General features: G+C 45.7%; 8 protein-coding genes across 8 annotated transcripts; 3 read left to right on the forward strand and 5 right to left on the reverse strand.

Moving 5' to 3' along the window:
* Nucleotides 1-679: 679 nt before the first annotated feature.
* PADG_11241 (uncharacterized protein) lies at nucleotides 680-880 on the forward strand (the record flags this gene model as incomplete). Its single annotated transcript, XM_010759503.1, has 1 exon — nucleotides 680-880. One exon carries the CDS (start codon nucleotides 680-682, stop codon nucleotides 878-880), a length of 201 nt encoding a protein of 66 aa, XP_010757805.1.
* A 132-nt stretch (nucleotides 881-1,012) lies between these two features.
* PADG_01308 (uncharacterized protein) lies at nucleotides 1,013-1,997 on the reverse strand (the record flags this gene model as incomplete). The annotated part of the gene is made up of 3 exons (XM_010758557.1): nucleotides 1,013-1,348; nucleotides 1,372-1,652; nucleotides 1,796-1,997. The coding sequence occupies 3 exons, from the start codon at nucleotides 1,995-1,997 to the stop codon at nucleotides 1,013-1,015; spliced, it is 819 nt and encodes a 272-aa protein (XP_010756859.1).
* Nucleotides 1,998-3,185: 1,188 nt separating this feature from the next.
* PADG_01309 (uncharacterized protein) lies at nucleotides 3,186-6,451 on the reverse strand (the record flags this gene model as incomplete). The annotated part of the gene is made up of 6 exons (XM_010758558.1): nucleotides 3,186-4,190; nucleotides 4,275-4,397; nucleotides 4,492-5,459; nucleotides 5,528-5,589; nucleotides 5,648-5,909; nucleotides 6,079-6,451. The coding sequence occupies 6 exons, from the start codon at nucleotides 6,449-6,451 to the stop codon at nucleotides 3,186-3,188; spliced, it is 2,793 nt and encodes a 930-aa protein (XP_010756860.1).
* A 1,465-nt stretch (nucleotides 6,452-7,916) lies between these two features.
* PADG_01310 (uncharacterized protein) lies at nucleotides 7,917-8,445 on the forward strand (the record flags this gene model as incomplete). Its single annotated transcript, XM_010758559.1, has 2 exons — nucleotides 7,917-8,027; nucleotides 8,176-8,445. 2 exons carry the CDS (start codon nucleotides 7,917-7,919, stop codon nucleotides 8,443-8,445), a joined length of 381 nt encoding a protein of 126 aa, XP_010756861.1.
* A 131-nt stretch (nucleotides 8,446-8,576) lies between these two features.
* On the reverse strand, nucleotides 8,577-8,819 carry PADG_11242 (uncharacterized protein; the record flags this gene model as incomplete). Its single annotated transcript, XM_010759504.1, has 1 exon — nucleotides 8,577-8,819. One exon carries the CDS (start codon nucleotides 8,817-8,819, stop codon nucleotides 8,577-8,579), a length of 243 nt encoding a protein of 80 aa, XP_010757806.1.
* A 4,438-nt stretch (nucleotides 8,820-13,257) lies between these two features.
* On the reverse strand, nucleotides 13,258-14,631 carry PADG_01312 (uncharacterized protein; the record flags this gene model as incomplete). The annotated part of the gene is made up of 2 exons (XM_010759104.1): nucleotides 13,258-13,477; nucleotides 13,550-14,631. 2 exons carry the CDS (start codon nucleotides 14,629-14,631, stop codon nucleotides 13,258-13,260), a joined length of 1,302 nt encoding a protein of 433 aa, XP_010757406.1.
* A 2,017-nt stretch (nucleotides 14,632-16,648) lies between these two features.
* On the forward strand, nucleotides 16,649-17,557 carry PADG_01314 (YggS family pyridoxal phosphate enzyme; the record flags this gene model as incomplete). The annotated part of the gene is made up of 1 exon (XM_010759105.1): nucleotides 16,649-17,557. The coding sequence occupies one exon, from the start codon at nucleotides 16,649-16,651 to the stop codon at nucleotides 17,555-17,557; it is 909 nt and encodes a 302-aa protein (XP_010757407.1).
* Nucleotides 17,558-18,022: 465 nt separating this feature from the next.
* On the reverse strand, nucleotides 18,023-21,058 carry PADG_01315 (uncharacterized protein; the record flags this gene model as incomplete). Its single annotated transcript, XM_010759106.1, has 4 exons — nucleotides 18,023-18,145; nucleotides 18,231-20,146; nucleotides 20,208-20,542; nucleotides 20,607-21,058. The coding sequence occupies 4 exons, from the start codon at nucleotides 21,056-21,058 to the stop codon at nucleotides 18,023-18,025; spliced, it is 2,826 nt and encodes a 941-aa protein (XP_010757408.1).
* Nucleotides 21,059-22,459: the final 1,401 nt, after the last annotated feature.

The following is a 22,459-nucleotide window of genomic DNA, read 5'->3' on the forward strand; positions in this document are numbered from 1 at the left end:
CATGGTTGGTTCTACTGCTTCATTTTGGTTCTTGTTATTGGATCAATGTCTACCAAATAGTAGGCGTTTTTCGCTCGCTGCTTGCTTTTTTATTTTTCCATCAGTCTTCAGCTTGGGGTTCACGGAGTTTTTGTTTTCATGATTGTGGCAACATGTCTAATTTACTGGCTGATGGAGATTATATAGAATAATGTCTTTTGGCTACCTTGGTTTTACTGTCTCTCTCCACCCTCTCTACTGGAGCTCCATGTTCAGTCCGTCCTTTTTATCAGTCGATGAGATACAACTCTCCGACGGCAGAAAGGAGACATTCACCTGCTTTTCTTAGCCCCTGAAAGCTTTCCAATCATATCGCCCGATTCTTTTATCAAAGCAGGATCAACATGCCCTTCCCAATCTCAACACCACATTCTAAAAGATACGTAATCATGGTTCATCTCCTTTCTTCATTGCACACTCAAGCGCTGTAATCACACCAACGATGTTAAATTCATTGATAGCCCCCACTGAGTTCTTAGGGACCAGCTAAGGAATCCGGCAACAATTTTGCCATGGGCACATTGGAATATTTGACAACTTCAATTAGTGACACTAGATCTCTTGTTTCAGTAACAGAGGGAGGGTTTCTTCCCGGGTTACCACAATCAGGCATCTTTGGTGCAGCCACCGTCCTTTCATGATGCAACCACAGGCTCACCTCATCCACAATTACACCTCCTCCAAATTCCCAATGCAAGTTTCTCTCCAAGTGGGTCGAGAATCAATGGCACTCAATAAGCAGCCTCAGCAGCGGTTATGCATGGCCGATATGCCGCCCAGGACACCAAATCCGCATCCTCGCACTTTCGAAATGCAGAATCCCACATCTGAAGCCAGATAGGAACCGATAGGTCGACTTCACAACGCAGCCGCTCCAAGCGCAACTCTCTCTCGTACTCACGCCACAACAATAATTAAATCCATCCACACAAGGACCACTCGTGCTATCATCGCCCTGAAGTACCACCTCTCCTTAATGTTTTAAGGAGCAGCTGAGGATAACATCAGCGATATCAACATGTACTCTCTGGACAGCCATCGCAATCGGCAACATGTAGTAAGGTTGAACGCTTGTAACTGTCCTGCTTCTGTCGCTAGCATCTATGCCGCGGCCTAGGAGTAGGTTGACGGTTTCCAATGTCCCGCTCCGGACGGCTTCATGCATCAACCTTGTCCTCTGAAAATCTTCGTTAGAGATGCTAATGCCGACGGAGACACGCACATTTATTAGTGAGCGCAAGCAGTGGGAGAAGCCGCGCGATGTTGCGAGAATGACGTAAAAGGGGAGTTCCTGTTTCAGATTGCAGGCCTGTGGTTTTGTAGAGAGTAAACAGCGGTGATGATAACAGAGTTGTTGCTATATCTGAGAGCAGGGGAGTTAGTCGGAGCCTCGTCCTCATCCCATTGTCCTTCGCAGGCGTCGTTGTAGTAGCCGTCATCCTCCTCAGAGGACATCCTTCTCTTCATCAGGGGTCTATTGCGGTTTTCACTCACTTGATCGATCCAACGGGTTACAGCCATTTCAGTAATTGCTTGCTCCCTTGCATAGGCAAGGAATGTTTGGATATTACAGTTTTTCAGGAGATGTTTTGTTAAAGTGGTGTTCCAGAACCCTGTATAGAACCTAATCAGCAATATACTTCGTATATCCATGCCGTGTAAATAAATATCTGCTCAAACCGCAAGACACGTGCATCAATCTCAAACTCGCTGATGAAGCAAGGTATGAAAAGAGAGATCCCATATCGGAACGTACAGCATACACAAAGGCTGTTGCCCACCAATTCTCTCCACTGTTTCTCAGATTGTACATTCCGTGCCGCAAGCGAGATCTCTGCGATAATCATTTCATGGATCTCGAGCGGGAGGCTGGGTAACCTGAGCTCCTGATGTTTGGAACTGCGTCCATCACCCTGGACCCCGGGTTCCAGCGATTGTTGCTCCAGTTTCCCTGCCATTGGATGTCCCGGGTAGTGTCGAGATTGGATTATTGGATTATATCCGGAATCTTAGTGTTTCCTCTTGCCCTTACTGGGGATGGATGGATTGACTGCGTTTTCCCGTTACCAGGTCCCCAGAAGCATGCAGATAGGCTTGTCAACGTGTATTTGTAAATTGTTTATCGCGAGCAACCGTATCACAACTTGAGAAATATTTGATGCCGTGCTAATTTAATCAAAGACAAAAACGAAGTCAAGAGGAGGTTCATACATGAAAAATGCCAATTGTTGCCTGACACCACCAAATATATCTAGCTCGGTTTTGATTTTATTTAGCTCGTTGGCTAACTCCGTAGCTGAACGGAGCTCGAGGATTGCGTGTATTGATTGTTATTTCTTTGGAGAAGTACAAACTGAGATTTATGGAGAATGAGACATGGTTGATTTCACTTTTGATATGACTTGCGAAGTGAAATTTTCCGTCACCCTGGAATAGGAACATATTCAGTTGCCCAAGTTGTAATTTTCCCTATCATTAACTAGTCATTCAAGAAAGTGTAGGGACAGATATTTCCAAGGGGATATTTGCACACAGCCAAAGGGGCAATAAGTATGAGATAATGTAGAGATATGAAACATCCATGGATGCAAAGAGATGCCAGCAAACGAGCCACTCACGATCAGCGGCCCGACAAAGGGCAACCGTTCACCTTTTTAACTGTATATCCGAGAAGGAACAAATGCACATATAGAAACAAAAGAAACTAACCTGCCTTTTTTTCCCTTCTTCTTCTTTTCTTCTTCTTCTTCTTCTTCTTTTTCTTTCTCTCTCTCTCTCTCTTTTTTTTCGGTTTGTTTTGTTTCTGCCCGCTCCTAGTCAACAGAGGCCAAAGGCGAAGATTGAAAACGCAGAGAAATGGGCACAGCTGAGCTGAGGGGAAGCACTATTGGCCCATCCATCCATTCCAAATTCAATCCGATCCTAACCCGTAAGCGCCAACTTCCCATCCGGAGATAGATTTCAGATCCAGAAGATAATATAATAATCCAAACAATAAAATAAGTAAACGAATATAAACGATCGGAAAGAGTAGAAGGTAGAAAGGAAAACCATGGAAAATACACACATTTGGTACACATCCGCACACACATACATACTCCGCTATGTCAAAGATAACCACTCCCTTTGGTTTATCCATTTCAGTTTCAAAACAACCCCATCTTCCCACCCTCCCGTTTAATTCCCTCCCGCAACTCAACCAAATTAGGGAACTCAAGTTCCAAATCCTTCAGCAGCCGCTCGCCACGATCTTTTCTTGAAAGACGGAGGGTCTCTTCCAAAAGTCGGATGTCTTGTTGTATCAGTCGGTGGGAGTCGTGTAAAGAAAGTACCAGCAGCTCGTCTGCATATTGGCGAAGACGATGAAGGCGGGACTCGAGGTCCGACATTTGAGATTGGGCGTGATGCTTTGTGGAAGACGTTGAAGAGACGTTGAATGGTTCGTGTGGGACGAGTGCAAGGGGTGGTGGGAGGGCACCAGGAGGATTGGTACATGGCGCAATTGGGTGAACGTAGACCATGGCAGAGGATGATGTTGATGTTGTGAGCGAATGGGTGCGCGAGCTGGGGGTTGTGGGGGTGAGGGGTGAGGCCGTTCCATCGCCAAGATCATTCTTAATGTCTCGGGAAGGGTGCAATTCGTGCAAAGGTGCCATGGGAAGTTTATCGCGTGAAGCCGCCGCAACTTTGGCGAAGGGATTTATTCCGTCACTGGATTCAATGCGGCTGGGCGTAATAGAGTCTATACCACGACCGCAATTCGTATCTCGTTGTGATTTGAGGGGTGGGAGCGAAAGTTCATCATCATGTGGTGAGGGCATTTGCGTAATATAGTCGATCCCATGGAGGGTCTTTCCTGTTGATATGTCATTCCGGGCTGGCCGTGAAACTCTAGCGCTGCCGTCGGATGATCGAGGGAGTTTTGCTGGTGGGAGACCGCATTCTGCGTTTGTTGGCTCTGTTATTATGATATCTCGATCTTTATGTTGGAAGCCACCACATGAACGATCCGATTTTGGAGTTGGAAGGCCCGGCAGTGATGATGGCACAGATCTGAAGGTAGATTCTGCTATGGGTACCACTGGAAGTGATCGCTTCTGAGATTTAGCGGGGACGACATATATAGACGAGTTTGAGGGTGCCGGAGTTCTCTGGTTTGAATTGAGTCAGTACAAGGAGGGTCCGGCCTGGAGGAGAGAAATGTCAAATGAAGTATAATTGGAAAAATAACTGACCCGTTTCTGATCGAAAACATTATCTGTAAAACCCATAATCTTCCCACGCGGGTCGGCAGGTTTGACTCGACGTTTTGAAGCTGGTTTTTCAGACTTTACATATGCGGATGGAAAATGGCAGCACTAATGGAGGGACCCAACTTAGTACAATGAAACAAGAGGTTGTTAAAACACTGGATCTGAAAATGAACAGGACTAGAAGATCACCGGAACTTACCCGACAATTGCACAGTTCCAAACATTTTGGACAAGCCCATAATCCGGGAAGGCGCATAATATCAGCAGAATGCATATCAAAATGACGGAACAGACCACGGAAGCAAAAGAAAGAAGCGCATGTGTCGCATCGCCTCCCTTTCCATTCCAGGTGTTCAATCCTGCATAGGTGACATAGTTTGATGGCAGTGCTCTGGCGTGCCCGCATTAGATCGTTTACCGCAGTTCCCAAGGACTTACGGCGACCTATATTGGTGGTATCTTCGACCTTATATCCCAGAATGGCTTCCCCTCGACGGATGACCCGGGAGCAAGTCTCTGGGGTGACGATTTCGGCCCATGTATAGCTTGAGAGGTGTTCGCAGCTTCGCCCACTAAGGAAGCAAAGCAAGCAGAGGTCGAAATCCTTGCATTCATTGCACCGTAGATGTCGATTCCAGATGGCGGTGCCGCAGAAATCGCAGGTTGCAATAACAGTCTCTGGTATGCGAACTAATGCGATTAGAGTGACTGGCTGATCATCAATTATTTCATCCCTCACCATTTGGGAAAAGAGCTTGGCCAGTAAGGGCAAGTCTGGGGGTAGAGCTCCAGGCTTGTCCTGTAATAAACTTAGCATAGCGCAAGCAAGAGAGAGATTGGAACGCGCAACATCTGGGTGGCACAGGCGGTTGAAAGGAGGTTGCACGTAGTTGAGCCCAGCCTCCAGTGACAGTGGGTGGAGGATGTTCCAGACCATCTTCGTGGATATCGCCCCGAGATTCCAAACCTGGTGGGCTGTTGCAGGTGGGAAGACTACAAGCTCTCCGACTCTCTGCTCGTGGACATAGAGAGGGAAGTCTGCCTTCCGTAGTTCGTCGGGGGATAGGTTAAACCAGTCCACATGTGGGGAGGCACCATGAGCGACCATGAATGCATCATATTTGACCTGAGATTCAAAGTCCGTCCCAAAGCAGAAAACGGGTAGGTCTAAAGCGCGAGGTATCAGCTCTGAAAATCCCGTATAAAGGAGATAGCTCCAGAAATTGCATTCATACCACTCGCTTCAACCAAAAGATTCAACGCGACGGTGGATGAGAAGCATCTATGGAAGCCAGACCTAGCATGCGTCAATAACGTGAGAAAGGCACAGATAAATACAAACTCTGGGCACTTACGAGGAGCCTTCTGAGCCGACATAAGCCATCATGACTTCACTGCGGGCACACGAAGGCAGCCACTGAAATAAATCCACTCTCCCACCCCATTGCACTTCGGGTGGAAGAAGCCTCCTACATACTTCCAGCCACGCCTCCGGACATTGCAAATCCCGTGCATAGAGGTTCTTGAACTCTCTATATGACTGACGCGCCGTGTCTGCAAATTTCTTGAGGGTAAAACTGAGGTCCCTTGACGTACTGCAATTCCGAATTGGAATATCTAGTAAATGGAGTTAACAAAATCCAAGATGTGAAGATATCCACATCCATTTAATAATAATGGGTTTTGTTTGAAAAATACAAAAGGAGCAGAAAAAAGAAAATGAGAAAATGAGAAAAAAAGAAAAAGAGAAAAAAAAAAATCCAAATAATTTATTATAGCGCCTTACTTTTCTTCGTCGACAGCTCTATTAAGCTCTCAATGGAAAACAATTTTTTATCCCAATGCGGTAATTTCTCGAAGTCCTGGATCACAAACGGCTGACCGATGTGAAGTCTCTCGGAGAGCCAGTCTGAAAAGGGATTGGACAAGTCACTGCTTGTGTTATTAACCCTACCATCGACTGAGCCATTGTTATTTCGATATCCAAAATTTCCGGCTCCACCACAAACCCCAGTGGTCCTTTGAAGGTCGAGGATTGAGTAGCGCGGGAACTCGAGAAACGGCTTGCCACCAGCCAGCAAGTCCGCGGATCGAATTGAAACAAGCGGGACAACAGCTTGAACATCCGGGGGGGCTTTCTTGAGAGGAACAGTCGACATGATCAAGCCGGCCTGACCAGCGATCCTCTTCAGTTGAAACAGGCAAAAGTTAAAAGGTCATTGTGGATCCAAAAACAGCTAGGTGGTTTGCGATATCCTCCTCTTTCTCTTTTTCTTTCAAGATGATGAAGATATGAGAGAAGATCTCGAAGGTATATGTATATATATTATATATAGGCAACGTTATTTCAACAAACCCAGGTTTTGATATTTGGGACGACTTTCGAGGTAAGTTATCCGAATCGTGGATATGCGTACCTGGATCCAAAGCCCAACGAAACACGGAGAGATAAAGTTGAGGAGTACCAGACGACGCATGGAGCGATGGTATTTAAGTGGCAATCTGAACGGGCCAAAAAAAGAACCAGGTTGAACGAACAGAATGAGATGCAGCGATAGTCAGGCCTGGAATTTTGCGATGCGGGACGAGGAGATCGAGAGGGGTTGGTTGTGACGGTTGCGCTTTGAACCTCGGAGAACCCGACAGATGGCGGGAGTTACTTAAGGGGCGATTACGGCGATGGTTGATACATGGTCACGAAGTAACTTATCCTTTAATAATCATTTATCTCCATTCCCGGAATTGGAAAACGCGGGTGCAAGGGATAAACAAATAGTAGTTATCAGAAGACGATCTTGAACTGTTAACTCCTCTACGGCGACAGCTCTACACAGAACAGCCAGTTCATCCCGCAAAGCATCCGCGCCATCGCAATTATTTATTAGTTAGGTGGAACCTCGGAGGGTTGGATAATCGCTGACCCGACCCTCCCCTTGGGCTCTGTGGCTGACTGTCGAGATGAATCGCAGAGTGCGAGATAAACTCGTCCACTGATACAGGACCAGCCCTGGGCAATATCAGGCTGCATTATTATTATATATGGCCGGTTGATTAAAAGAGTTAGCACCGGGCTTCAATACCCGGACCCCTCCTCTGTTTTTTGCTGCAAACGATGGGCCATCGTCGATCAATGAATCAAGTCGATAATACTCATAAAACATCCCAAGGTTTGGGGAGAGTTTTCGTTCGCTTCTCTCCTAATATGTCGGCGAAAACGGAATGCGACAACCGTCAAAAGTTGAGATTGGAGAACAGCTTCCCGGGTTGCGAGAGCTCCTAGGTCGGTAAACTGGACTCAACTAGTTAGATATCCCCATTGTATGATGCCACATCACAACCCGTGCCGAGAGACGATGGCAGCAATTAGCAGCGTTGATAATTTTTTTTTTTTCTAGGGGGTTAACGTTAAACAAAAGCCCGTGTCAGGTCGGAACGGGGTCAATTCCGGTGTTAAACAGCACGTGATATCACCTTTCGGTTGCCCAACTGCAGCAACGGGCTTCATCAGCAACTGAGTTATACATATACACACACACACACACACACACACACACACACACACACACACACACACACACACACACACACGCATCCCGTTTCCCATACTCCCTTCAAGCTCACACCATGGAGAACGCCCAAGCGGTTCAATATCTTGAGTCCCTACTTGGCAAAACGCTCAGAATTCATACATCAGATACAAGGCTTTTCGTTGGTACTTTCAAATGCACTGACAATGTAAGCTCATCGGTAGCCCACCTCGACTCAACCAGCACCGAACCCCAGAGCAGCCAACTAGCCATGAATGGTTCTGTTCCTTATCTAGGAAAATGGAATCAATCGATTCATGAATCATTGCATCTGACCACTAACAAGCCGCCAACAGGATCGCAACATAATTCTATCCACCACTCACGAATACCGCTACCCTTCCTCCGTCCCCTGCGTTGTCTCCCCCAATGCTACAGCTACAGATGATACACCCGCGAACTCTATCGAAGAAGGCGAAACCGCAACTGCCGGTGTTGTCAAGGCCGATATGACCAGTCGCTACATTGGCCTCGTAGTTGTGCCTGGCCAGTATATCACCAAAATTGAGCTGGATGACATCCATCCACCACAAGTAGGGAGTGCATGCGAGGAACCACTGGGGTGAATATCCTGACCATCTATCCCCCTTGTTGCTGGAAAAAGTATAAACGCAGAAAACTATTGAAGTTGAAATCCAAACCACGGCGATTGAATAATTCTTGGAGATTTCGTTCAGCCGTTCAATCATTACTAAGTCTAATCCGCGTAAACGTTCTTCGGCGATTTCCACATGTATTCCCTCTCATGGAAGCTCTGACAACCAACTGAAATGGGCCCAACTGAACTTGAAGAATCGTCTCGTCTTGACCATCTGCGCGGTCGGATATGTGCATATGCGAGAATAGGACGGACCATCGGAGTTCCAGTCCACGAAATGATGACACGGGAATGGGGAAGAGAAGAAACAGGTTCGTCACGTGTGCGGTTTGTGGCATGCATAGCGAGTATGGGTATGCCAAAGAAAGTTGGGCAAATCTACATATCCGTTTGCGTTGAAGTGGCTGTATGTGTTGAAATGGGGCCCACCTGGCTATTGCGACTCGACTTGTTCTCATGGCGAAAATGTCCATCATTCGGGCCAACTGAATTGAATTCCTCGCCGGGAGGTTTTCGTGGTCGATGAACTGGGTTATAAGCTCTGCCGGAAATATAGAGAGATACCTTACACCTGCCGTATATGCCCGCAATATAGCCCGCAATATATTATTATTATTAGTATTATATCTACCACCCTTTGCTCCCTGATTAATACACTCCCGATTGAATAAATATGCAATCATCGTGGCCAGTGCGGCAAAACATCTGGCTTTGTTTCAACATAGCATGTCTGCAAACATGCCAGCTGAATCGAATCAGACTCGCAGAGCAGTCGGTTAATACGAAGCCCCAGAGTCATTCCCAAAGCAGAGGTCGCATTCATATCATCCCACCTACAAGACTATATATGAGCTCGCAAGAAGAGTGAAAGTTCCTGTCCCCGTAAGCGATTTCAAGGGGCATTTACAATAAGTACTAAGGTATATAGTAGGTATCAAAACGGTGTGCAGTGGTTGCAAGTCGAAGGGGGAAATAGAAATACGGTTGACGGAAACCTTGCGCCACGTGGTAGTTATATATATGTATGTATGTATGTATGTATGTATGATCGACTTTGGGGAATTTGAAAGGCAGAAGGGAAGGAAATTTCCTGCAAATATTTATTTCTCACCGGGGTTTTGGCTTTGGCTTTTCATATTTCAATCTTGCCCTATCTCCTAGATCGCTGCTTATTTCAAAATTCAAGATTGATACACAACGCCATGAAGACGAACATACAAGGACTAAACTAACTAATCTCACGCAGAATATACATCATATTAAACGTACATAGTAATGTGTCTTATTAGAAAGTAAAATTGGAGCGCAACGAGAGGAAGATATACGGAGTGAATCACGCAAAATTCAGGGTTTTTCAGGGTATAAATATAGAGCAAAAAAAAAAAAAGAAAAGAAAAGAAAAGAAAAGAAAAGAAAAAAAGAAAAAAGAAAAAGAAAAAGAAAACAAAAAGAAAATCCAGACGTTAAAAAATACATGGGAGGCTTCGGAAAATAGGATAGATCGGATTTAAAACATCGCTCAGCTCTTATAAGGAAATTGGCATTAAACGGAAGAAAGACACAAGATGGGTCTTATATAATTCGGAGGATCAAATGAAAAATAGAAACGTGGGAGGGCAAGATAGATAGAGACAATACAGTCCAAGATGCCATATCAAAATAGGGGCGAAGTTCCAAGTGGGAGAGCTAAAGGTTTCCGCACCAGAACGGGTCATACAGCTCCCGACTAGTTCCACCGGGGAAAGGATTTGGCAGTTTGGTGCTGTGCATACAACTGTCCCGGAAATGTAGAGGCCGGTGGGTTCCCTTGGGAGCGTAGGAAAGTAAGAGCGACCTCTGCAGCGTCTTCTTTGGCGTTGTTTGTATTCTTGCCGTCATAAAAGTACCGCGCGACATATGTTCGCCCCTGGATAGTGACGGTGCTAGACCATGCCGTGCGGCCCCCTGGAGCAGAAAGGAAGAGAGAGAGAGAGAGAAGGGTCAGCAGCTGGTAACGAACTTGTCCACATTGGTTATAACAGTTTGGTTTCTTGTTCATCATCATAGAGAGCCTGAGCTATATCCAAAGTTATTGAGAGAGAAATTGTTGAATGGGTAACTATTCCCGACAAGAGCTGCAAGACCTTTTCTCCTTTTTCTTTCCAAAGGACGAGAGAAAGTTCAAGCGTAATGAAGAGAGGGAAGGGGGGGGCTACCTCGACGGTCTGACATAAGATTGAAAACTGGTGTTTGGATATGGGATGCTTTGCAATGATCTTCGTGGAATTTAGTACTTGACAATGTAGGAGTTTAGTTGTTCAAAGATATGTCAGACCTTGAAGCTTCTCCTGCCATGTAGCAGGTTGAACACAGGTGGTTCGGCGGGCAGAATGGGCGGCACGAATGGTAGCCATGCTGAATATGTTTAAAGGATATCAAGATGGAAGGGAAAACTGAGGCAGCTCGGGGATATAAAATGGACTCAAGCAGTATTGGCAGTGCTTGGATGGTTGTATAAAGGCAATGGAGAGCAGCACAACATCACTTATTGAAGAAAAGAATCTTAGAATCTCGATGGGAGGGAAGCAAAAGGTGTTTTTTCTGTGAGGAAAAATATGTTCTTTTGCTACGTTGAGGAAATATAGAAACCAAGAACCAGAAGAATTGCAAATCATATTATAAAGTAAGCAAAGCGAGGAGGGAAAATGACAACCCACACACCCATGAACTCTAGTGAAGTTCATGTTGCTTTGACAAGAGCAATGAAGGAGCCTAACAAGTCAGTCTGAGTATGTTCAGTTAACTTCCACATTTTTGGTGGTGTCTCCCACACACACAAACACACTCTCTCTGTCATTCATCCAGCCAGCTCGGAAACTGACATGGAGAAGCCTCATTGATCTTGAGACGAGGCTGATGGAACGGCCCGCTGCCTGCACTTTCCATGAGATTCCGTGTTGAACTTCAGGAACTAGGTGGCTAATTAACTTAGGGACCCTGACACATAGGAAAGCAGCTCTCCTAAAAGGGAGATTGAAAAACATGGGATTTGCAAGTGGATTGCCAGTTGGGTCAACAAGTCAGACCCTCGATCCAAACACAAAAGAGATGGAGATATGAAGAGACATTCAGGGATGCAAAACAGGTCTGGGTTGGTCATGGGTAGGCCTGAATAGCTCGATACTGGGCTTTTCAGCCCCCTTCGTGCTTGGAATAGACAAGACAGTATCAACGCAGTAGTGCAACACTTAACTGAGATAGGCTACTGAACGAGACGGTTGGGCAGCGGAAATCAATGAATGAACCCAGCAAAGACTTGCCAGCTCATCAACAAAATAAAAGGGAAAAGACAGTCAGGGCACAAACCACTTCATAGGGAGAGTGAGGCATGATAAAGCCGAAGGAAAGGAAAAGGCGGCCAGAAGAGAAGCTTTTAGTCGCATTTGCTTCCAACCAAGGGGGCGAACTTGAGGAAGAGAGTGTACAGCAGGGATTCTCCCCGGCCTGGGCCTGTAAGACGGATATGGAATGAAAACTGACAAGAAAAGAACTGTGGAGAAGCCTGAATCTGGATGGGAAGCTACGTAGATTGAGCAAGTCGAGGGCAAGTGATTGATGTGCTTTCCAGCCAGGCCGACATGCAGGAAAAACGCGGCGCCAGCTGGGAGTTATGGACTTAGCCCGTCCGCGAGCTGTCGATGACCTGGAGGTACGTTCCGGGCTTTCTTGCTACCATGATTCGTTGGATTTTTTTTCTTGGTGAAGTGGAGGTTGGGCACACATACCTGCATTGTCAGCACGACACTCCACAGTTCAGAAAACTCACAGAAAATTAAAATGATTGACGGGGCGGTTTCAAAATAGAAGAGAAAAATTCAGCAAAGAACTGAATGCAAATGTGGAGGAATGCGGGGTTGGGGTTGAAGCTAAATGATGAAGAAGTTGTGATTCCAGCTTCAAAAAGTCCTCAACATCAACAAGATGATAACTAACTTGATGTTGAAAATGCCAATTGATGAGGAGTGAAGCACCTAATTATCCACCATATCCACCATTAGGGTATGTAGCAAGTAGTTATGCAAATCCCATTATGAGCTTCTGAAGGGGCCATATTAAATAAATAAAGCTGAATTTAATTTATCCAATATCCAATCAATGACGGGTGAACCAAAATTATATTTAAATGCTCCGAATCTATATACGGCTTTCTTATCTCCAAGAAAAGAGATCATCAAATACAAACTGCATGAACTCAGCAAAAAGCAAAAATAAATAAAAATAAATCCCAGCCACGTTTCATCGTTAAAAAGTCCCGTTCATCCCGAATGCTGCCCATTCCACCGGTCCCGGTAGCCAGCTCCTTCTGCGGACCAGCACATGGTTGTTGATAGATGTGGTGTTTCTGGGTGTCCCCTGTTAACGCCGCCTGCATAATGATCGTATCCTGCGTCTGCACTAAACCAGATTTTCCAGAAAGAAGAGTGATGGTTTGCATGAAAAATGCGCGGTTATCTCAGTACATAAACCCAGGCTCAATGATATATCATGATATGGGTTTGTTGTATGGCAGCGCCAAACGAAATGGAACCTCAATTGCTAGTGTCCAAGACGGTCAGAAATCATATCCCCAGCTGTAAAAATATAATAATTCATTAGGTTGGGACAAAGCAAAAAGTCCACGTCAATAAACGTAAGTCATTATAATCAAAAATTAACAGCAAATACATAGTGGAAGACAAGAGGAGGACGACGATGGTTCTATGTAGCCATCAAAGAGCACATGCAACCGCGGGAATATAGCCTAAGCATGCGTGAACCTCTGCCGGAGTGAGGTGTGTTGAGACCCTGTCGAGCTACGGCGATGAAACACCTTCTCTATAATTTTATTCGAGGCCACTGAGTCCATGCTCTTCATGAGAGACGTGGTCATGGGATTGTGTGAAGAAGATGTTCTTTTGTTCTGCCATCGACGTTTAATACTGTCATCTACTAGAGCCATCAGACCAGTGGCAACGATGACACTACATCGTCCGTTAGCAGTTTGCAGTCATGATGTTTCAATGTGGGGGGGGTTCTTCAAAATAGGTACATACTCAGCAACATCTTGCATGCTTTCATACACTGAAGTATCGCTGATCCACAAAGAGCAGGGCGGGATCCAGCCGCCTTTGTTCTTTTCTTCCAGAGCTTCAAGGGGGGTTAGAGCATCTGGGATAATGTGGGCCACGGGTTTTGACTTGGATGAATGATAGAGATCATACGAGATTTCCTTGGAATTTCCGTCCTTTCGGCTGGTTCTTCGCCATTGATATCTCGTGCTCCAATATTCAAAGTCATAATGCTTGGGGCCTTTTGTACCTCTTCGTTTAACATCAACGTGCGCATAATTGGAGAACTCGAGTTGGATAGTGTTTGTCGGCTCAGGGCTTCTGGGTCTAGGAAGAGATGACGTCGAACCTCTCCGTTCATCAGCCTTGTCATTATTTTCCGTTATTGACTTGCATTTCGAGTCTTGTTTCCACAGACCGCTGGTGGGGTTGATCGAATCAGACCTGGACCGTAGAGTGGAGAAAGCATTACTCAAGGGGCGCTGGAAAGCAGAGAGGTCGGTCGAGGGTTGATGGTACTTCCTGGTTGAATGGCAGACCTCTCTCCCAGACTCTCTGCAGTACCGCCGAAGTGAGAATTTCCTGGCATGTAAATCGTACATGCGAAGGTGGAAGAGTATGATTTCGCACTGGCCTCCCTCTGGCAGCGGTGGAATGGTGCCAACACGCAAATTCAAGTTTCCATCAATTGTGGTATCATCATGTTGTATAAGCAGTCGCCTTGTCGATGGGAACAGCTCTGCGAAGCTTGATGCAGTTGACGGGATAGCCTCTGCCGGAAAATTCTCATATCTGTCGTCAACAACTTCAATTGGCGGTTTGTCATATATGCCATTTTCATCATCTTCTTGTTCTGATATTATTGTCGAGGCGCATGTGTCTGTTGACTCTCTCTCCTCCACTCTAGCATGAGGGCTATGTTCCTCAAGCGTGATCAACATTGGTCGTTGACTGTAAGCAGTTTGGGAAGTGTTGTGTGAGTGATCAGACCTATCACTAGACGCCCATGTGGTGGAACTATCAGTCCTCACCGCGAGCTCTCGATGCGTTCGTTCGATGCGTTCCATGTTGAAAAGAACTAGAAATGGAGGACGGAGAATGCATAAAAAAATTAAAATGAAATGAAATAAAAAAAGGTTTATTCAATTGACTCTGCGGGGATTGATGTGAACCAGGAAAGAGTGAAGTTAATCAAACAAGAGGGTGAACAGCAAGACGGAACACGCTCTCTTTGAAAAAATACAAATTATAAATATGGATACATGGCTGTTCAAGATCCCGAACACTTTAGGAATAACAAAATTTGAACGATATCCACAGGAAGAGAAATACCATGGAGTATAGGAGGGGTTAATACCATGCCAAAGTCGAAGATCGGTACGTTGCGGACGGACACGTCAAAGAGTCCTCAGAACGACGATCGAGTGGGCGGCTGCAAGGTTGGTATATTGCACCGGCTCTGCTGTGATGGTAAATAATGAAACAAGCAGGATAACAACGGGAAATAGCACGAGAAATCCCGAGCCTCAGCTGCGAGGAGGGGGGGTTGGTTGGATGGTGGGGGTCAAATAAATATCATTGGTAGCGAGAAGCAGGGACTCCATTCCAGCTTGAGGGTAACTCTGCCAGTCGAAGCTTTTGTTGGGGAATTTCGCATCACTGGTGACTCGTGAGTGCAGTGCCAGCCCTAAAACCGGCTCAAACCAACAGTGAGATCACATAGGTGCTACTGACGACTTGTGAGAAGTGTGGATCCGATGCTGCATGCTGTTTGGGTTGGGACTTGGCGCACGATTGATTTATGGTGGTTGAAAAAACATACGAACAGTTGAACCGGGTGGGGGTCTGGCTAACTCCTGACGGACTGGTCCCGTCATACCACAGTTTTCTAGGAGATGCGTTGTACTAAAGGACTTTCAAGCCCTAGCTGAGCATGATAATGCCAGTCATCTTCATCAGTTTGACCATAATCCTGCCTTCCAGTCACATTCAGCGAACGATCAGTCGACTTCAAATACCTGATCAAAGCATACACGCCAGTAACTGAAAAAAAATCCATGTTAGGGCTCTTTTGGATGACGCCCACGCAAATATCCTTTCGCTCTTGACTTTGTTGCCCGATTTGGGGATCGTTTGAGTCCTGTTTTACAACCAGACATCGAAAAATATGCATGGAGTGTGAACATAATGGTGTTTAAAGACCAGTAGCATTTTTACCTTTGTTCACTGCTTTTTTAAGGCCGATCCCGTGTTGAACTGGAACCAATGAGCTACAACATCGTCTGCATTACATCAAGAAGCGGCAAATCGAGTGTTCTCAAGTGGAGAACTCTGTCCAGAACAATCCCTGAACTGGCCTTGAGTACCCTCGTCCAGTACATTCTGTTTGTAGTTTGATTGACACAATCGTAGATGCTTGGTTCCATCAGTCAGGAACCAAGCAGGTACCAAACACGACTTGCATAACTTAACAGCAAACATTCAAATGCCGGTCTTGCCCTAACCTCTGTTGGTTTCCCGGTTCGCGTGTAAGCTGGTTGTCAGCCATATTATTTTTTAAGATATGAGAGAGTAAACCGGAAAAGCGTTTGGTCTAGGTTGCGCCGATCGCTGTCAGAGAATGTCAAACATAAATCAGCTTGAAGGCTCCCAAGTTTTGGGACATCAGAGCTTGCATGGTTGAATACACGAAAGATTAGCAAAGGGGGGATTATGGAGTTCGGCTTCATACCATGAACAAACATAGAGATCAACAGGAGACAGTTCCCATACCTAGGATTAATATTATGAGTACCGATAGAATTATATTCCTAAAACCTTGAAAACAGACGGACTGAAAAAGTTCGGTTCAGGGGTGCTGCGCCACAGAGTTAAAGGAAGTTTAACGGGGCGGTAATTTTAGAAGTCAAGAGGCGTGGTATCACGTGACTTTTAAAATTTCAGGCCCAGAGCAATTGCTGCACAGATCCGGTTCTCCGCCCCAGATCCGTTTTCAAAATAAACATAACGCGTACCTCACTTATGTCCTTTGAAAGGAGAAATCGAAAGAGCAGAGAATAACTTAATATAAAATCTTGAAGCACCATGACTACTCCGCAGCAGCCCACAGGGTTATCTCCAACTTCAACTCAAGCTGACATGTCGCTGCGTACTAGCACCCTCCTCGCAAACCTATCAGCTGTAACAGCCCGGATCGCCTCCGCCTCAGCTGCGGCTAATACCTCTCGAACTAAGACTCAATCCCGGCCTCAAACACAACGGCCCGTCCGGCTTGTCGCCGTCTCCAAACTAAAGCCCGCCTCCGATATCCAAATTCTACACAGCCATGACCCAAGCCTACATTTTGGCGAAAACTACCTACAAGAACTTCTAGAGAAAAGCAAGATCCTTCCATGTGGGATTCGCTGGCACTTCATTGGCGGCTTACAGTCTAACAAGTGTGTAACCCTTGCGCGGGACGTGAGGGGCCTGTGGGCAGTGGAGAGCGTGGATACGGAGAAGAAGGCCAGTTTGCTGGATCGCGGGTGGGGGGAGCGGGATGTGGATGTAAATGAAGAAGGTGGGGAGAAGGGTCAAAGTGTAAATGCTGGTAATAGATTGCGAGTATTTGTCCAGGTAAACACCTCTGGTGAAGAGAGTAAATCTGGTGTGAAACCGGCGGAGGCCGTGAGTCTCTGTCGGTTTATCAGGGAGAAGTGTCCGCGATTGAAGTTGCAAGGATTGATGACCATTGGAGCAATTGCAAGGTCGAAAGCAACGACGGTGGAAAATGAGAATGAGGATTTTGTATGTCTGAGAGAGACGAGGGATATGGTAGAAAAAGAGCTTGAATTGGTGGCGGATGAGGGAGAAGGGGAGGCAGAAGGCTTAGAGTTGAGTATGGGCATGAGTGAGGATTTTGAAGGTGCGATTGCGATGGGGAGTAACCAGGTCAGAGTTGGGAGTACGATATTTGGGGTCAGGCCACCCAAGGAGCAGGCTCGAGTGGTGTAAAGGGGAATAAAATATTCATCGGAAATCTGTTGGATTTTGGTAGGCCCGACAGGTAGTCATGATAACAATGGCCATGTATTTGACGGCACGCAATGCTAATCCGTTCCATGATCTCTTGTGTAGCTGCAGTTGTTTTATATACAAGTACAAATAGAAATAAATAAGAGCCGTTAATATTTGACCAAGAAAATGTGAGGTGCCTTTCTGGATCACGCCCACAGGGGATAAGATGCATATGTGGAATGGGAACGATAAACCAAAAAAGAAAAAAGAAAAAAAAAGGAAAAAAGGAAAAAAGGAAAGAAATGAAAAGGAAAGAAATGAAAAGAAAAGGAAAGAAAAGAAAAGGAAAGAAAAAAAACCATTTGAGACTAACAAAACAAAGTGGGGTATGGTAGTTAGCGGAAATGACATGTATAAATCCTTTCTTTCTCGGAGGTGTTCTGTATTTCTAGTTACTATGGTTTATCTATCCCAATCATTGGAGCCATTGTCGCGAGAGACACCATGGGCTAATCTCTCTTCCATCAGCTTTACCACTGCTTGGGGCACGGCATCTTGGGTGGCGCGGATCGTTAGACGATACATCTATATTCCCGGTTAGGTATACAAGACGAAATGACGGGGAGCCTACTTGAAAGCAGGTAGGATTTTGGGGAAAGATGATGCATACCATCTTCTCATAATTCGGTTCTAACCGCAACAGGCACCCAGTTTTACCACTATCCGTTTGGTAAACCGAACATCCGACCACATTTCTCGAATTGGGATCCACTCCATTAAGAATCTTGAACCTAAATCCTTCAACAATCCGACGCGTGAATGCCTCCGTTATCGTTCGACCCTTACTATGAAGGCCAAACGTCGACTGTGCCTCTAGCGGTGGACCCCCTATTTGACGCCATCGCTTGAAAAAGTCATCAGGTGATAACGTCGACGCGTCCATGTACTTATGCATAAGGACAGGCAGTTGCAATGTGTATGCTTGAAGAGCACCAGCCAGATATGAAATTCGAATAGTCGGTGGCTTGGTGAATGGTCCTTTGGCTTCAAAGCAAATTGTTTGCTGAGTCTGGCTTTGAGCCGGTACATCCGGATCCGGCATATTTTTGGTATCGATCTTAATGCTTTCGGGAGAAGGGTTATCCAGTGTTGCGGTAAATGAGCCAATTGGGAAAGTCGATTTGTTGGTGAAGTATAATTTGCATACGCCCAGATGAACGCGGTACTCGGACCGTAGCCCAACTTGGATCTGGGCGTCTTCAAATAGGACACCTTCGTCTTTGAAGTAAAGTCTGTTGTAACCAATTTCCCAATCAGCGGAAAGATGGGCAGCACTGGCTAGATTCAGTTCCGCGCCATCCGTATTGGATAGCAAATCCAAGCCAGCTAAATCGTCCGATGTTGTAGTTTTTGTTATTCCATTAGAGCCTGGTTTTCCATTCACAATAGCTGTGAAAGAGCGTTTAAGACCCGATTGTTGGGCCAATATAATTTCCTGCTTATCGGCATTCGCATCTTTCCCACCAACGACCCAGGTTCGCTTGTCGCTAATCCCAGCACTTTTTTGGTGGAGTCGCGAGAGCAGGACCGATGTTCTTTCCGAGAACGGCGGCATCTCATCGCAAACAGTGCGAAGAAGGTCATCCGTCGGCAGGGTCGTAAGCGCAAGATACTCGCAGGCTCTTTGTTGCAGTTCAGAATCCGGAGATTGGCTGTATATTCGGAACACATGAAGCAGTTGGGGTTTGATCTCGGGGAACAAATTGACAAATTTAACGAAGGATGAAAGGATTAAAGCACGGGTTGTGTCTGAGCAAAAGCTCATTTTGGATTGCAAAGCCAAAAATTGTTCAATTGGACTGTATCCCTTATTGTCGGCAATCAGATGCCCAAATTCACCTAGTATATAGCCACCAATTTTCACTAAACTGTCGTGGCAATCGCCCTTAATATATCCCAACAGGTGTTGCGCGGCGTAGGCTTGGAGCTCCTCATTGTTGGTAACAATCTGGATAACTCGTTGCCAAACTTCATCGCTAACATGGTCACCAGCTAGAGAAAGCAATTTTAGAGAAATATCAATGTACCATTGGGCATCAGTGGCATATTTTTCGGTTAATATAGCAACCTTGAGAACCATTTCTTCACGGATGGAATAGTCGGCGGTTTGTAAATATCGTAGAAGTTCATTTACAATCGGACGCGCGTTAGAAGTATCACACATGCTATATAAAAGATCGAGGCCTTTGCGTCGAACACTGATATCGCGGTCTCGTAGGGAGCCAAGAATGATATTTTGGTGTTCTTTAATGGGATCAAGAGTCTCTGCTCTCGCTGCAAAATGCGTCATGGCTTCAAGACCAAGGTAACGTACGTTTGTCTCTCGGGATTGTATGAATTTCCCGAGACGTGATGATATTTGCATCATGAGAGTATGTTCAGTATCGAGGTGTATAAGAAGGTTAATCGCTTCAAAGAGAACTGCATTTTGAGCATTGTTCTGCTGTACATTTGTTGGCGTTTCCATAGCTGAGTGCATGATCTGTGATATGGACTGTCGGATGAGGTCTCTGACGTGTGTATCATCTACAAGATTTAAGATGTTAGTCAAAGTGTTTTGGGAAGAGCGCACTGAAAATTTTCATACCAGAAGGAGGGTAATACTGAAGCAATCTTAGAAGCTTCACCTGAACCCAAGGACACGGCACTTTGTAATATATGTAGTCCGGAGATATGTCGTTGTCCACGACAATCCTCTTAAGCCGCTGGGCAGCTTTCGCATAGCTCCCTTTATATCGATCGGGATTATCCTGGACAAGGGCCATAACGAGAGACATGACCGAAAGCGTGACACCCATGTCCGGGTCATCCATCAGAGAGATTATCCGTTCCGCCCACTCCGGTTGAACAATTCCGGGATGCTTACGATACAATCGTAAAAGCGTAAGAGCAGCCTTCTTCTTCACAAACGCCTTCGAGGTACTACGCAGAATAGTGAGTAGGGGAGCCAACAAAGTATACTATTCCATATCAGAACAACACTCACGGAGAGATCAAAAGCTTGTGCACATCGACACTTAGAGCTTCACCCATCTCTCTGCCACCGACATTAGCCACCGCATGTAGTGCCAGACAGTTATTTAGCTCATTATAATCCAGGAGGTCTTTCCGGATGCTGTTGACGACCAAATGCAATAGCTCGTGTTGCTCATGAAGAAACAGCGTGACGGCCAAATATCCAATCTGTTTTTCCGAGTACTTGTTCGCGGAGATCAAATTCACAGCTTCCAAGTGTCCGAAATCGATGTCATAGCCTTGTATATAAACGTAGAGCAGCTTGCAGACATATTTCTTCTTCTGATATCCATTGAGGTTCGCGTCCTTGAACTTCTGCCGGATGTTCGCCAATTCCTTGTTGATCCGTTTCTCTTCCAATTCCCGAGCCCGCGCGTTCCGTAGGTCGGCAATGAACTGAACCAATCCACGCATGGACGACATCTTGGCCGAATGGCTGTCACCAGCTCTCCTGGTGATGGTGTAGGTCCTTGAGCTAATTGGACTCTCCGCAGCTAACTATGCCACACTACGCACAACGCATCAACCACGCATAGTTCTGCTCGTCGAGGCTAGAAAAATTCAACCAGCATCGTGATGTCTTGAGAATATAAGGACGTTGAGACGACGCAGGATCGTGCGAGCGCGGCGGATTCGGAGACAGTTGGCAAGACGATTTATTCAAGAGCAACCCTGAAGTGTCTCGATTCTACGTGGGTAACGACAACAAGAGACCGGAGTTGAAACGGGGTTCGGTAGGTAAGGCAGCAAACCTGGGGAAGACTGATAGGCAACCAATATGGAGTGAGACTTTGTTGAAAATGAGTTCTCCTGGTAGCAGGATTACTCTGATCACGGGCTACATAAATACACCCGATATGGTTTGACGTCGACTTGACATTTGTTGATCACACCCTATTTCCCGTTGAAGAATGCGGCGGTGCTGGAGCGGATTAACTTTGATGCATCTCTTAACATAGTAAATTTTTTGCTTATTGAGCGCTTACTCAAGCAAGTTTCGGATCAGGTGACTGATGAACTGCCCAAGGTGCCGAGGTTCCTTGGCGGTGAAAAAGAATGCCTGATCGACGCGAGTTCAACTTCGGCTCAAAAATAATCGATGGTGATTCGATTTGCTGGGCGGCACGACTTTGATATCCGTCCTCAATGGTGGCATTATGGACCCGGTATTTTATTATTGAGATGCTCCTCATGTTTGCATTGGAAGCAACGCCCACAAAAAATGTCACTTCAGAAACCGTGACTTCAACGATTCATTGGTATCGGAAATCATTAATTTGTTTTCTATTTTTGATTAGAAAACAACCCAAAAAGGATAGCTCATAACCTATTGGAGCAACGGGAAGATGAATATATGAAAGTAATGTCAAACCATCATAAATACAAGAAAATTAACACAATTCATCCAAGGTTCCAAATCATCCCAGTAGCCTTACAACTGAACGATTCCCGGCGAATTCGTTATTGCTGAGATTCATGCACCCATATGCCTTTGGTGGTAAAGTCTGTCTCTGCAGGGAAGTTCCCTGCGCCAATCGCTTTTGTGCAAGTGCGCCAGTCTAATCCCACAAAAGCGATGCGACAGAGGGCGCTATGTTGCATAGCATGTGAGTTTTTCAACGACTCCAGGAAAGAATAAAAAATAAAACAAAATAAAACAAAATAACCCAGAAAACAGCAAAGCCCTTGGACTTGTTTCCCAGAGGGATCCCAAAGCATACTTTGCGAGCTTGGTCAACAAATCTCGGCGAAGGAACAAGCTGGGAAATTGGTATCGCAAAGGATGTAAGAAAGAAAGGGAAAAAGTTCGTCCCGGCCGTTCTT

This window comes from Paracoccidioides brasiliensis (assembly GCF_000150735.1).
Source record: "Paracoccidioides brasiliensis Pb18 unplaced genomic scaffold supercont2.2, whole genome shotgun sequence".
NCBI lineage: Eukaryota > Fungi > Ascomycota > Eurotiomycetes > Onygenales > Ajellomycetaceae > Paracoccidioides > Paracoccidioides brasiliensis.